This window comes from Brachycentrus maculatus, unplaced genomic scaffold, assembly GCF_059751285.1.
Source record: "Brachycentrus maculatus isolate JH-2025_06_01 unplaced genomic scaffold, ASM5975128v1 h1tg000430l, whole genome shotgun sequence".
Taxonomy (NCBI): domain Eukaryota; kingdom Metazoa; phylum Arthropoda; class Insecta; order Trichoptera; family Brachycentridae; genus Brachycentrus; species Brachycentrus maculatus.
This window is the reverse complement of record NW_028281178.1, coordinates 270,472-286,660: the sequence shown is the minus strand read 5'-3', so window position 1 is coordinate 286,660 and position 16,189 is coordinate 270,472. Positions and strand designations below refer to the sequence as shown.

Genomic DNA, 16,189 nt, shown 5'->3' with positions numbered 1-16,189 from the left:
CAAGGCAGGGGTTGAAAACCATTTCTTCTTCTTCTTTTTCTAGATCGTAAGGATCTGTTTGTGCCTCCGCTTGTAGCTCTTGGGATGTTGACTCCCAGCAGTCTTTCCACCTTTTTGGAGGTCTGCCTGGGGGTCTGCGTCCTTCAGGGATTCCTTGAAGGGCGATACGTGGAAGTCTGTCATCTGACATTCTGTTTACATGATCATTCCGGTATCGCCTTCGTTTTCGTCCCCACCTCACGATATCCTCCGTCTTACACATGCTTCGGATGTCGGTATTTCTTACCCGGTCTCGCAATGTGTTTTCGGTTATGGATCGGAGAGTCTTCATCTCGGGTTGAAAACCATGATTTTATGATGAGAAATATATTTAAATTTAAAATTTTAGTAGTGTAAACACTACCTTAATTCACTCAATTCAAATTCATTTTGTATTTTTTTTTAAATATAAAATCATGGATTTCAATCCTTGGCTTGTTGTTTATATAACATAGAATTTTTTCTAGCCTCCAACCAGTCTGATAACATTGAATTCCGGTCACTGTTCAAGTGAAATAAAAATGTAAAAAGTATGGTTGTTATTTTATTATACTTTATTTATTATCTGCTATTTTAAGATTGATCCTAAAACACCTTTAATTGTGTTATTCTTAAAACATATTTGATAATAATTCTGAATGAAAGCATTATTTTAGTGTTACTTTCTTTAAAAAAAAAACAATTAATCCATTATAAATTATCAATATTCTGAATACGTTCATATCTTTGTTGACAAATACTGGGTTGAACCCTACTTGAACTATTTTTAATTGAGATTTTATTGATATCGCAACGTAGGTGAAGACGTCTAATAAGATGAAAATAAGGAAAACACACTCACATACATCAATGAAGGTTTTTTGAAAACACATTAATTTTTTACCCAAGATATTTTGCCTTTGATTTTTGAGCTTTCAACACACGCGTATATACAGCTTTTAAAATTTCGAATTATGTATATGGTTGCCAGTCAAGGCGAAATGGAAATGTCACAGGATGTATAAAGTGAAATACCCAGACACCCATATTCTCATCTCAATCTTCTTCACCTACGAGTATGTGGAAATATCAATAAAATCTTCATGGAGTGATGTTTTTCTGAACCGATTTTTTTAAAGCTAAATGCAAAAAAAATGCATTCAAAATACATATGTTCTTTTCCAAAAAAAAACATACATCATGTAGCTACAAATTTTAATTATTATTCGTAAACACTTTTTCAGCAATCCTATCTGAATGGGTTAACGAAAAATTTATTTTCATTAATTGATTCGGCAGTCATTTTGTGACAATATCTATCCATCTTCAATTAAAGTTTTACTTGGTAAATGTACTATTTCTGAAATAGAAATAGTGGCAATTACATATTAAAACTTTGTATCACAAAACTATTACAATTAAAAGCATTGATCTATCATTACAGACAGAAAAATATGGTTGAAATATAAAAATCAAATAATCGTATAATATCTTTCTCGAGTTTATTGATGTATTGTATATACGACTAGTTTCGAGAACTACGAATGTTTTCATCAACATGTGAAAACACGATCTAATTTTTCAAATAAATATACGAGTTTATGAATGTAAACATGTCTAATTTCGAGAACTACACATCGCTCACTCCTTTCAAGAACGTCATAAATTAAAAAACTTGATTTTTCAGGAGAACGTTTTTAAAGTTTAAAAATATAATACAATGTATTAAAAATAAATATCAAGCCACTTATTGAACTTTTTAACGCGCAACAGATGCTTTTAGGTAAAACTTGAAGGTTTTTTCTCCATTTGAAAAATATTTAGTAAATTTAAAAAAATAATTAAACAAAAACTTTTCTTCAAAATGCAAAAACAATACTTTCTGGCCAGTAGCGGGTAAATATTATGTTAAAAATATGCCGCTTTTGCTGGGATATAGTACATTTATAGGGCATTCCGAAAACAAGCACAACTGAAAATTGACGATTTTTGATTTATGACGTTCTTGAAAGGAGTGAGCGACATGTTCTCATCGACAGGTAAAAATACGAACTCAGCTTGTATTTTTACAAGTCGATGAAAATATTCGTAGTTCTCGACACTAGTCTTGTATACATTAAAAAAAAAAACAAAACTTAAATGTTACAAATATTATATTTTTCTATTAAAATCATCATGATATTCCACAAAGTTAATGGCAAATCAATTAATAAACAAAATATATAAGGTTATTTTCTAAGTAATTTAATTTTTAAGTTTACAAGTATGTAAGTTAATTATAAGCATATTTTTATCGTAATTTTAGTACTTTCCTGCACATGTATTTCGAATTTTTTATTATGTATTTGAGGTATACAGAATCAATTTGATAAAAACCCAATCGATTATTAAAAATACTTTGAGGACAAAAAAAATATGGCTGCCAAGATTCCAGCGGAATTCTGAAAACATGGTTACCCTTACTTTAAATTGGGTACATTATAACGATTTAATTCAATTACTTACTCCTTTTTCCCACCTTTTTAAATAGCTATGAATATTTCATTGTTTTAAGTTTGGCACATATCCATACCTGAAGATGACAAAGTGCTTGTTAAAATCGATTGGAAAAATCATTAAAATAAGTTGTTAAAATCGAAGCTTGAGTTTAATTTTTATAAAGTTAGTAAATATATTTATAATAAATAATTACTTGAAAAAATTTACATAACAATAATTCACAATCAAATAAATAAGGCAATGATTTTCATTGGAACAAAAAATATAAATATAACAAAAAAATAAGGTTTTAGTACAGGTAACAGTACATTTTTTAATTGTTCTTTTTTTATAATTCAATATTTTCTCATTTCAGTCATAAATAAATTAATGAAAATTATGTCAGTCCGTCATTAATAAATAAACTCATGTCAGTCATTAGTCTCATTTCAGTCATAAATAAATTAATAAATATGATGTCAGTCAGTCATAAATAAATAAACTCATGTCAGTCATAAGTCGCATTTCAGTCATAAATAAATATGTCAAATATGTGTAAATATTTTAAGGAGGCTAATTCGATATAAAGCACTCAATTTGACACTTCTACAAAATCAATTCTGTTCTGAAAAAAAATGGTTTAAAAAATTCACATTACCTGAAACGTACCACTAGGATATCGATCGTTTTTCACTCGCACCACATCTAACAAACAGTAGTTTGAAATTTGGATTTACTATCTTGAATTAGTAAAAAGTAGCAAGGTCAATACAGAGAGCATGATAACAGTCAAACCTCATGGATATATTTCTGAAGTATTTCTTTAATATGGTTTTATTATCTCTATGATTCTTTATGCCTCAAAATTTATTGTGAGAATGAGACACTTTTCACAAAACAAATGAAAATGTAATTAAGCATTTTGAGTGTGTCCAAATACTTGTTCACAAATCTGTATCATCCCCAGTTATTTTTCATATTATTTTTTGACATCTCAACATAGAACTTCCAGGAATTGATCAGAGTAGAACTTCCAAGAATTTAAGTAATGTGGCTGTCAATCATGGGTAGAATTGGTGAATGTTACACGTGTGTAAAGTGCTCACTTAGACCAGCCTATGACGGTCGTAAGCCCCGTAAATGCCCAGGCTTTCATATTCTTATTCATCTATGTTGAGATGCCAAAAAATAAAATGAAAACGTAATCGTATTTGATTTTGTATTCGGTTGGCTACATTGAGGTACAGTATCGAACAGATTAAATGAAACAATATTTTTTTTTTCGTAAAAAGTTTTTTAAAATCTTTTGTTTGTTAGTTATATCACAAATTAATATTTAATATGATCTCATTTGGGCATAATCAATGATTTTACTCTTCTTGACATAGATTCTATAAGTTTTTGGCACGTGGATGCCATTTTTTCGTCTCGAAACCATACCTGAATTATGGACAAAATGAGTTTTTCCACCGTAGTGCAATTAATTTTGGAGAGCCGATTCTTACAGATTACCGATAGATTTTCAATTAGGTAAAATTCTTGACCAGTCCAACACAGTTCATTGTTTTTGTGTGAAAAATTTCATCATTTTTTTGGATTTGTGGCAGGGGGTCCTGCTGAAATATTTCATTATCATTTGACCTTCGGTTTTGTATCTCTTGTAGTATCTTTTCCAGTAGAATTGGGTGATACTTCTCGCTATTCATCATCTCAGTCACTGAAAGAAGCAGCCCTGGTCCATAATACGAGGAACACCCCCAAAACATTTTTTTTAGAAGATTTTGAAAATACGAAAAAAAGTTTTGTTTCAATTAATCTGTTCGATACTGTAAACCTCAATATAGCATCATTGTTATACTATTTTTTCAGATTTTTTTTTCAAAATTCAAACCCTTATCCGCACCCTATGGTGCATAGGGCACTGCATCATATAAACGCAGTGTTATCTTGATCATTAACACATGAAGCAAAGGTGATCAGCCCTCCGCTTCAGGTACCAGTCCAGGGTTATATTGAATAAATATTGCAGTGAAAAAATCACTAATATTTATTCGACCCCCCCTGGGAATCGAACCCGGAACCTCCAGTATGGTAGTCGAGCGTGCTGACCATTACACTACGGAGGCGGACAATTTTCAGATTTACTGTCAATTATCATTCTTCTACAGCCCAAAACATTGCTATTGTTGTTGAAAGTGTCTCCTTGTTGCAACAAGACGAAAAATTATGCCCCATCCATTTTGAAGATTGATAAAATTTATTTGTAGTTAGCCAACCAATAATTTTCGTAAGGATTGAATTAAACACGTAGGATTGCTTCAATTCTATATAATACGGGGTGGCGCAAAATCAATCACCCTATCGGAAGATGTCATAATTTTTGCAAATGGCTTTGCAAGTCGATCATAATTGAAATTTGTGAACTAGACAGCTGCAGTATACAAACAAGTTGATAAAACGTGCACAAATGTGTATCAACACTGGCGGCAGCCACTTTACTTTTATCACCTTTTTCACTTAACAGAAAAAATTGTAAAGGTCAATATGAAGACTTTCGTTGCTCAAAACCTTTTTTTCTATTTAGTAAATATAAACCACCCTGAATTTGTTTGTATACTGTAAGTGAAAAAGATGATATCCGTCAAGTGGCTGCCGCCAGTGTTGATACACATTTGTGCCGGTTTTATCGATTTGTTTGTATACTGCAGCTGTATAGTCCACAAAGGTTAAATATGATTGACGTACGACGCTATCTGCAAAAATTATAACATATTCCGATAAGGTGACAAATTTTGCGCCACCCTGTACATACAACAAAACCAGGATAACAGTTTTGAATATGAAGAACATAAGTTAGGATCTTGCATACATGTAAATAAAAGGGTCTATGCTTAATAAAAGCTTTTTTAAACCAACTATAGATGGCAGCGAGTGTATTTGCCTAGAATTTTCACTCATGAATTACATGAAATTATAGTAACTTTAAACATAAAGAGTAAATCCACTCACGAGTAGGCATAGGCTATGAAACTTGTAAAGTTGAAGCCTGAGTAGGGTAATTAAAAGCGGTGTTGCATAAGCCGTAGCTAGATTTCAGAGTCACTTGGACGTTAGGTAATTTTAAAAAAATCTATAGATGACTCGTATTAAAAATAAGTAAATATTATAATAATAATTACATATTAACATAGGTTATGGTAAGGGTTTTTAAGTATGATTTTATATCATTTTATTAGAGAAATGGATGTGGAATATGTGATATATGGGTGAGTCTGGAAGAGCTGGTTGACAACTTCTACTGCACATTAGTATGGGGAAGTCCTGTAATATATTTAAATTTTTCCGTGGCTCATTTTATCATTCATATCAATATGAAATATGACATTTAGTACTTTTTGTCTGTGGACTAATGGGTATAGTAAAGGCGAATGGATGTGTGTGACTTGGTCATTTAATATTCCTATATTAGGGCAATTTTTAATATATTTATTTCGAGGATTTCAAATCTATCTAATTTACTAGATGGGTGTAAGAATTTAACGTTAGTATCTTTGTCAAAATCATGGTTTGTGTCATTTGAGCGGTTGGCAGAAGGCAAAGTCAAGGCAAGTCCTGTATTAATTGGTTTGTCTCATCGCATGATTCAGGTAATCGAAGAACGGCTTCGGTGAGGTCTGTCGGCTATTCAGATCTCTTCGTGCTTAGTAAAAAGGACATGTGGGACGTCCTGAAGGAGTATCCAGCCGCCAGGGTACGGCTGGAGGCCATCGCTGTCAAGAGACTTGAGAAATACAAAAAGGCACCGCTGGAGAAAGGTAAGCAGTGACTAAATTACTCTTTTATTTCTTCTTTAAAAGCAGCAGAAGTGAGAAAAATTTACGCTTTCGAAATGTGGTGTTGGGGGTGCTTGCATAAACTGACCATTTATTTTTGTACTCAAAATGGGACATCTACCAATTTTTACGAAATAGTATGTATATTCAAGAAAACACGTATTTTTTCATAGTTTTTATGTATAAATAAAAAGAAAAGGAATGTTGATAAAGAAAATAAGAGGAATAAGTAATATAAATGAAAATATTATGTTCAGGCTATCTAAAAATTGTCACATTATGAATGCACCGAATTCCATGGACAGCTAGACTAACCAACGAGTCCATTCGCCAGGAACTACGCTTGAATGTCTTGACTATTGTCAATGTTTGTACCCAATGGATTCTCCAGTTCTTTGGACACATTATGCATGGCAACGAGGATGGCCTGGAATGACTGGTTGTGATCGGTAGCCTGGAGGAGAGGAAAGGGAGAGGAAGATCTCCACACGATGGATCCATCAAGTTAAGGCAGCAGCAGACACCTCGGTGGTTGGAGCGCTATGTGCAGTGCAGTCAAGGGATAACTGGAGAAGAGTCATTACTTCCACAAGAGTCACAACCCTCAGTAATGAGAACTAAGACGGTGAAAAAGAAGTAGATAACAGGATCTGATACGGAAGCTCTAGGCTTCCTGACAGAACACTCTTGCAAAGCAATTTTTTATGAACTAAGTAGAGAAAATTATAAGAAAATGTGGAACAAATTTGTATTTATTTATAGATTTGGCATTTAGTTTATTGAACTCCATTTTAATTTAAATATATAAAATGTTAAAATCAAACACTGATTTTTAGAGTCTAGTATATTTAATCAAGGAGGACCACTACTGGACTCAGAGATGGTGAAGCTCCTACTACCAAGACAGGTTGTGAGCTACATGACTCATGTGTAGGTCTTGAGAGTAAGCTATGACACAGAGGGAGCTCAAAATAGACCTAGTATGGTCGCAGTCACATAAAGGATGCAAAATCCCTTGACCTTATAAAAAAAATTAAAAAATCTTTTCTTTTCATTTTCATTCCATTTAATCTTCACATTAGTTTGAAAATGCCATAACAAATCGCATCAAACGTCACATAAAAAACAATTAACAATAAAATACAATTCAGTATAGTCTAAATATTAGTGTTTGATTTTAACATTTAATATATAAATTAGAACAAAATTGTATTCTGATTTTACCGTAAATTTACGATTAATATATATATATATATTTATTCATTTAATATATTTACATTTTTATTTATAACATAATAACATTTGAATCATTTATACATATGGAGAACTTTTATATTTTGATTTGCTGTGCCTCTCCATAAAAGAGTCTGTGCTCTTGTGCTTGGAAAGGGACTTACACTCGTGGTTTAATGTTATATAGTAAAAGATATAATAGATTTTTTTATATATTTTTTTTAAGATTTAAATGTATAGAGCTTTAATTTTTTTCTTAAGGATTTTTATATCATCTATTTTTTTTATTTCTTTAGGGAGTTTATTGAAATGTTTGTATCTTTTAATGTCACTGAATTATTTCTGTAGGAAGCGAACACGGAGTCATTTCTGTAATACTTCATCCCTCTTATCTGAATCTGCAGTGTTGAAATGATATTATTTTTATTATTAGTTATACTATGAGCGATATAGAATATATCTAAACTGCCCATTTATTTTTGTCCTCAAAACGTGACATCTACCAATTTTTACGTAATAGTATGTTTATTCAAGAAAACACATATTTTTCATAGTTTTTATGTTTGTATTAATAAAAAGAAAAGGAATGTTGATAAAGAAAATAAGAGGAATAAATTATATAAATATAAAAAAAATTATGTTGTTTCATATTTTCCTGAATTATATTATATTTTCCTATTTAAGTATAAGTGGGTTTGCTTTTAAATAATAATGGAATTCTTGGCAGGATTTTTTTAAATTTATCTCAACTAACAACATCGCTTTAAGTACTCTGATTTATAATTGTGTTTTTTCTGTCGTCCACAACTTATTCATCTGTGAAAAAGCTCTTTCTACGGGTGTATTTGTTGGGCGTACTACAAACTAACATTTGTTAACGTTTTTTTTAAAATTGTTACCGTGTGTTGCTCTATTTTTGAAAACGGGACATTTCGACGTCCCAAACTTTACTTGGGGACAACGGGACAGGCTAAAAACGGGAAGGTTCCGTTCTAAACGGGATGTATGGACACTTTAAATATACCAACCCCTTTCTGGCAAATATTCATTGACGTGGGTCTTCATATCTACTGAAGATGAATCTCCTTTCTCCAACTGAAGAGGTCTCAGTACCGTTTTTAGGCTTATAAGATGATTTTCCGATTAAATTTTAGTTGCAATGGGTCGGTGCCAATCAACCCCCGGGCTTGTCGAGTCTCTTGGTAGAGTTCCTTTAGAAGAAATGCTCGTGGCTCCTGGACCTCCTTACCGGGAGCGTTCCCTCTTCAGGTAACTATTCCCACTTTTACATTGCTGTAGATGTATTGGCTGGAAGCAATATTGCAGATTTTGTAACATTTTGATATGGAGCAATATAAAAAACACCTAAGTGGACCCAAATTTGTGAAGTATTTTTAATTATTTTATCACCCTCAGACACTGGGATTATCTCGATAAAATCTTCATCTCTGTTGAAATATTGATAGTAAATCTGGGAAAATTTGTGTAGTAAAAGGATACAATCTAATTCATCGATATCTGGTTGAAGCAGCGATGGCAGTTCCATTGGTGAAGCGAGTATCATAGTTGTGTACTAGAGGATTTTAATACTTTATTATACTCAAATATGATATCCATCTCTCAATGACGATTTTAATACTTTATTATACTCAACTTTTTATCCATCTCTCGATGCTCACATATGATTGACAGACGCTGTGGCGTAGTCGGGTGGACGCTCGACTGCGAAACTAGCGTTCTGGGTTCGATTCCCATCATTTGCAAAATGAATTCAAGAAATATTCATTTTCAATTGCTCTGGGTGTTTGTAATGTATTTTTCACATATACCTTCCCTTTCCTAACTATCCTACCTGCAGACAAGCTTCTAAAATAGAGGCTTTGTGGGTTATTCCCTTTAAAAAAAATATTGAAAAACATCTTCAATATTCCACGTAGTGCAAGTGACTTGATGTGGTTATATACTAATTTTAAGTATACTACTATGTCAATATAAATAATCCTAAGTAGGGAAACCCAGATTTGTGAACATGCGTTCGGACCGACCAAAATGTGGATTTTCAAATCTGTATCACATGCATCGTTGGTGTGTCTCAGCGACGTGGGCAGCCCCGCCTGCAGACCCGTCCTGCCGTCGCTGATGTGCCCGCCGGCGCCCGCGGCTCCGGCCGGCGGCGGCGCGCGCTCGCCGGGCTCGCCGCTGTCGGCCGCCTCCAGCGCGCGCTCTTCGGGCGGCCGCTCACGCGCGCCCTCGCACCACAGCGCGGGCCACCCGCCCAGACCTGGTGAGGGCATGTACAAGAAATGTAGGTCGCCATCTTGATTACTCGTTTCGATGTTGTGAAGGCAAACCCTAGGTAGCCTGCTCGATGTGAAGGTACCTTTCGTTATTTATACCCTTCCTCATTCATCGCCCCCTTGACTCTCCATTTATCGATGCTTTGATCAATATATTTTGCCATGATATATTCCCACTTGTCATACTTTTTCATCTTGGTCTTTTCCCATATCCAAACTTTATTTTTTCGGTCCCTTAGGGATATTTTTAGCATCCTTCTTTCCATTTCTCCTTTTATTACCCGGAACAGAGACTTCTTCTTCATCTTCTTGCTCAATGCTGAGCGTCGTGGTCTTCTGGAATGTCAGGCACTTGGTGCACAAGTCCTCTCCATTCTTCCCGGTCCTGGGCCAACTTGATGGCAGCGTTTAGCGAGGATCCGGTTAATTCCTTTAACTGAGACAGAAGATGGAAATCTGAGCAGTCCACGGCTTCTTCTTTCTTTATCTTCTTTAGCCTTCTGTTCTCTTCTGCTAGACTTTAGGACTCTTTAGTATCCTTCTGATCTGAACTGATCCAATTCTGATCATCTCAGCCTTTCATTCTTTCCTTATTTTACTATTCGAACATCTTATATTTATATTTTAATTATATTTAGTCTACTTTCATCCTTCTTTTGCCAACTCCATGCTTCACTTTCATACATTGGGGTTGGTACCAGAACTCCGTTGTGTAGTACCATTTAAGCTTTGGCTGTTAGGCTTAATATTTTTATATAATGCTGTATGACTGCACCACTAGACTATTTTCCACCTTCTCTGCTAAAATAGATGCACTAATTTTTTCTTCTTTTCTCTTTTTGTCCTCATCAAACTAAATTTTACACACACTTTTCCCCGAAAACGAATACTGTATAAGTACCTACATTCCCCATTACCTATTGAACACTTAACCTTAGAGCGGTTGTGCACTACACGGAATTTTATCGTCCGGCACTTAGCGTGATAAAACGGTGATTGGCTTGGATTGGCTTTTGTCCATCTTTCTTCGGATCGGTGCTCTTGATCATTCCGCATAAATTCGATCATGCTAAACTGTCATAGTCGCTTTTATTTTTCAAAACCGGACTGCCGGACGTTAAAATTCCGTGTGGTGCACGAGCGGCTTTACTCTCAAATATTATTTTTTCTCATAATTATTACTAAGATAATAAGAATTGTATAGCTTCATACCCTCAGTCCATTTAAACCTCATCAGTAGTTTGAAAATGCAACAAGGCGACACAATTATCACAAATTTTATTTTTATGTATTTTAATAATAAAACACAATTTAGTAGACTCTAAAAAATCAGTGTTTGATTATAATATTTAATATATAAATTAAAATGGAGTTCTAAAAATTAAACGCCAAATCTTTAAATAATATTTTAATTACTTTTATCTTTAAATAATATTGTCTTTTATTATTATTTTTTGTTGTTTTTATTTTTTTCATACATTTACATTTTTTAATACAATTTGATACAATTTCTTTACATTTATACACATCGCTCACTCCTTTCAACAACGTCAAATATCAAAAAACTTGATTTTACAGGAGATCGTTTTTAAAGTTTAAGAATATAATTAAATGTATTAAAAATAAATACCAAGCCACTTATTGAACTTTTTACTGTGCAACAGATCTTTTTAGGTGAAACCTGAATGTTTTTTCTCCATTTGAAAAATATTTAGTATATTTAAAAAAATAATTAAATAATACCTTTTCTTTAAAATGCAAAAGCAATACTTTCTGCCCTGTAGCGGGTAAATATTAAGTTAAAAATATGCTGCTTTTGCTGGGATATAGTACATTTTCTGGACATTCCGACGAAAATTGACAATTTTTGAGATATGACATTGTTGAAAGGATTGAGCAATATGGCAAACTTATTATTTAAATTTCGCTGTGCCTCTCCAAAAGAGACTGAGCTCTTGTGCTTGGAGAGGGATTTACACTCAAGGTTTATTGTTTTATTTGATTAATGTTATAATAGTCTTTTTCTTTTCTTTTATATATATTTTTAAGATTCAATATGTTATGAGGATTAATTTTTTTCTCAAGAATTTTGATGTGTCTTATTTTTTATTACAACTTTTATTATATAACTTTATAATTTTTATTATTTAACTCACTGATAGTGTGTGAAAGAGACGTGTATTTACTATTTGTATTTTTTTTTTGACATCTAATCAAAGATGAAGAAGAATATGGAAGTCTGGGCATTTACGGGGCTGACGACCGTCATAGGCTGGTTTAAGTGATCACTTTACACACGTATAACATTCACCAATTCTACCCATTAACGGTAACAACACCACTCAAATTCTTGGAAGTTCTATATCGAGCAATCACTAGAACTTCACTAGAGACATCTATTGGTGAGATGTAAAGAAGCTTTTTATCAAGCAGAAACTCTTATATTAGTATGTGAGGTCCGAATCCTGGATTATAATCACACACATGAGAAACGTCAGAAAATACCATTTTCATATTTATTATTTAAGCTTATAATTTGACCAGATAATTTATTTACAACATTTTGAGTGTGTCTAAATACTTGTTCACAAAATGATTATCTCCAATTACAGGAGTTATTTTCACATCATTATTTATTTTTTGACATCTCATCAAACTTAAACTAGCCTATGATGGTCGTCAGCCCCGTAAATGCCCAGACTTTCATATTCTTCTTCATCTTTGATGAGATGTCAAAAAATAATATAAAAATAACTCCTGTAATTGGAGATAATCCAGATTTTGTGAACAAGTATTTGGACAAACTCAAAATGTTGTCTTACTATTTGTTATTATATTATTATTTTATGTTATAAGACTTTTTGTTTCTCTATTAGTGTATTTTTATATTAGATACTGTATTTATGTATTATGTTAAAGGCTTTAGCCGTTCAATAAATAAATAAATATATAATCCATCCATGATTGTATTATCAATACTTTTTATTACAAAGCTACATAATTTGTTGCGAATGATTCCAGGGAACTTCTCGGTTCAAGGAGATTCTCTCTACCACCTTGCGGGATCAGGAGAGACTCCTCTTCTTGGTTCCCACGAGGCTTTGGAGTCTGAAATCAAACGTCTGAGAGAAAGACTTCGAACGGTGGAGACTGAAAACACTGCCATGTCTGTTAAACTCAATCAACAACAGTGGGAGGTTGAACACAGGTAAGTTTTTTTTTTCACTGTAATATTTATTCAATATTACTCTGGTCTGGTACCTGAGGCGGAGGGCTGATCACCTTTCCTTCATGTGTAAACGTTCAAGATAACACTGCGTTTTTGTATTAATATTTTCATTTAAATATAAACATTTTTCATTATAAGTGATAAATGCGATATAAGTAACTGTATTAAAAACACCTAATTTTAAGCATGTTCGCCTCCGTAGTGTAATGGTCAGCACACTCAGTTACCATTCTGGAAGTCCCGGGTTCGATTCCCAGGGGGGGTCAAATAAATAAGTTATTTTTTCACTATAATATTTATTCAATATTACCCTGGTCTGGTACCTGAGGCGGAGGGCTGATCACCTTTCCTTCGTGTGTTAACAATCAAGATAACACTGCGTTTATATGACGCAGTGTCCTATGCACCATTGGGGTGCGGATAAGGGTTTTATCTTTATTATAAGTTTTTTTTTAAATATGTGACGTCTTTACTTTACGCTAATGTTGTACTCTCGAATATTCTCGAATTGCTCGAGAAGCCACACGTGTTGTCCATATATTTTTTTAAAGAATGTATAGGAATTTAAAAAATTAATATTTTAATAATTCCTTACTTTTCAACAGCACTTTTTTTTCAAAATCATACATTTCTTTCAAAGAAAAACTTATTTTTTCAATACGAAAACGATGTTTCAGTAAAAAAAATGCAATCGCGTTAAAAATTACCCCGATATTAAGAAAATCATGTTTGGCTATGGATTATCCAGCCTTAAATATATCAATAATTTATACCAGGGGTGGGGAGCATTTTAATTTTAAAGGCCACATTCATTTACCGTATTTTACGGACTTAAAGAATGTAAATAAATATATGTATATTACATATTACCATTTTTATTTTTACAAAGTTATACTAAAAAATGTCTTAGTTAAAAAAACAGAACTGACTTTTAACATGACTGGACTATCATAAAATGTACGACGATAAGAAAAACTTATATTTTATCCAGGGTAGGCACTGCTTATATAGAATACACGCCTCTGTGTATATCGCTCACTCCTTTCAACAACGTCATATATCAAAAATCGTCAATTTTCAGTTGTGCATGTTTTCGAAATGCCCAGAAAATGTACTCAGCAAAAGTGGCATATTTTGAACTTAATACATATTTACCCGCTACAGGGCAGAAAGTGTTGTTTTTGCATTTTGAAGAAAAGGTATTGTTTTAATTTTTTTAATATACTACATATTTTTTAAATGGAGAAAAAACCTTCAGGTTTTACCTAAAAAGATCTGTTGCACGGTAAAAAGTTCAATAAGTGGCTTGTATTTATTTTTGATACATTGTATTATATTTTTAAACTGTAAAAACGATCTCCTGAAAAATCAAGTTTTTTGATATTTGACGTTCTTGAAAGGAGTGAGCGATATATGATATTCCCGATGAGTAATTTCCATTTCTCATTTTGGGACATGGGATTAAGGTTAATAAGATTGAAACACAAATAGAAAAGTTAATTTTTTAAATATAAGTTTTTTGTTATTTGACGTTGTTGAAAGGAGTGAGCGATATATGATATTCTCGATGAGTAATTTCCATTTCTCATTTTGGGACATGGGATTAAGGTTAACCTTTTAAACGCGTTAACTTTGTTCCTAAGAGACGCTCGTGCGCGGCTGTATTTCGCCGTTTTTTAAATTATTACTTTTATCATGTATTTAGTTATGAAACTATTTATTTTCCTAAACAAAAACGTTCAATGGGATTCATTGTGCCTTTTTGGTACTCTATAATACACGTGTGTCACATTATTCTTGAAATATATCGTAATATAAACAAATTAGATCGTAACATAAATAAATCAAAGCACGCATCGTGTGTCACTCTTACCCACTGGCGATGCGTAGCGTCGAGAGTGAGACAGATATAGGGCATGATTATGGCGCGGACTAATTACCGACCGCAAGAAAAATCAGGGATCTGTTGTTTTATTTATCCTTGTGATATTATAAATTATTAGTCAGATATTTCAACAGATGTCATAAGGCCGAGGATTGACGTATTATTTTATCCAAAGTTCCACACCATGAAAAAATCCCTCCAAGTTGAACTGAGGTTCGAAACTTGGAGCAAAGTGAAAACACAAACGCTTATGTCAGCCGCGTATGGGGCATGTCTTGTAAAAACACAAACGGTTATGCGAGCCGCGTGGATCCGGTTAATAAGATTGAAACATGTAGAAAAGTTTTTTTTTAAATATAAGTTTTTTGTTATTTGACGTTGTTGAAAGGATTGAGCGAAATGTAAGTTAATAAGGTGCCCCATACGTTGATATTGTAGATCGTTATCTACTCTCCATTTTACAGAGCACCAATGAGTCCATTTATTTAAAAATTTGTCCAAACTTTTTTTTGTATGAAAAATAATGTTTAATGCGTTTCAAAACCCTTCCAGATTGGCCGAGATTGAGATGCAGATCTGCGGGGCCAGCTCGACGAGCTCCCTGGAGGAGAACGAACGCAATCGGGAGAGCATCATTTAACAGCGGAGTTCCTTGCCCCAGGCCCCAGTGTACCTCCCCTACTGTGTTGTGTAGGGAGGGAAGCCTCGGGCGCTCGGCCCCTGCTAGCCAATGGACTACAAGAACACTAACCTAACCTAACTATGATATAAACTAACCTAACATAACCTAACACCACCGTTATTCATTATCTTAACATTGTTTTAATTCGTGGATCCTGTGAAGACTACAAAAATACCTAGTTAACCAAACCTAACATATTTTAAATAGTTCGGGTTAAAATAACCTTGCTTTATTCATTGTGTGAATTTGGAGATTGTGTATGGTGACTGAAGACATTCGGCTCCTGCTAGCCAAAGGACTACAAGAACACTAACCCAACCTAAGCATGATATAAACTAACCTAACACTACAGTTATTCGTTATTTTAACATTATTTGAATTCGTGAATCTTTTGGGGACTAGATAGCCTAGCCTAACCTATCTTAGATAGTTCGGGTTAAGCCTAGCTTAATTCATTATGTGAATTTGGGCATTTTGTGTGGTGACTATATATAAATGTTTTATAACCCTGCAAAAAAGCCTACCCAACCTAAC

General features: G+C 33.3%; 1 protein-coding gene across 1 annotated transcript in view; it reads left to right on the top strand.

Moving 5' to 3' along the window:
* The window catches only part of LOC148302631 (cyclic nucleotide-gated channel rod photoreceptor subunit alpha-like), a gene marked incomplete at its 5' end in the record, with an annotated part of 115,648 nt that extends 99,889 nt beyond the window's left edge, over positions 1-15,759 (top strand). The window contains 5 exons of the mRNA XM_088271320.1: positions 6,144-6,311; positions 8,717-8,831; positions 9,659-9,846; positions 12,881-13,067; positions 15,526-15,759. Coding sequence (XP_088127446.1) covers positions 6,144-6,311; positions 8,717-8,831; positions 9,659-9,846; positions 12,881-13,067; positions 15,526-15,613 — 746 coding nt within the window. The remainder of the gene's footprint in view (positions 1-6,143; positions 6,312-8,716; positions 8,832-9,658; positions 9,847-12,880; positions 13,068-15,525) is intronic.
* Positions 15,760-16,189: the final 430 nt, after the last annotated feature.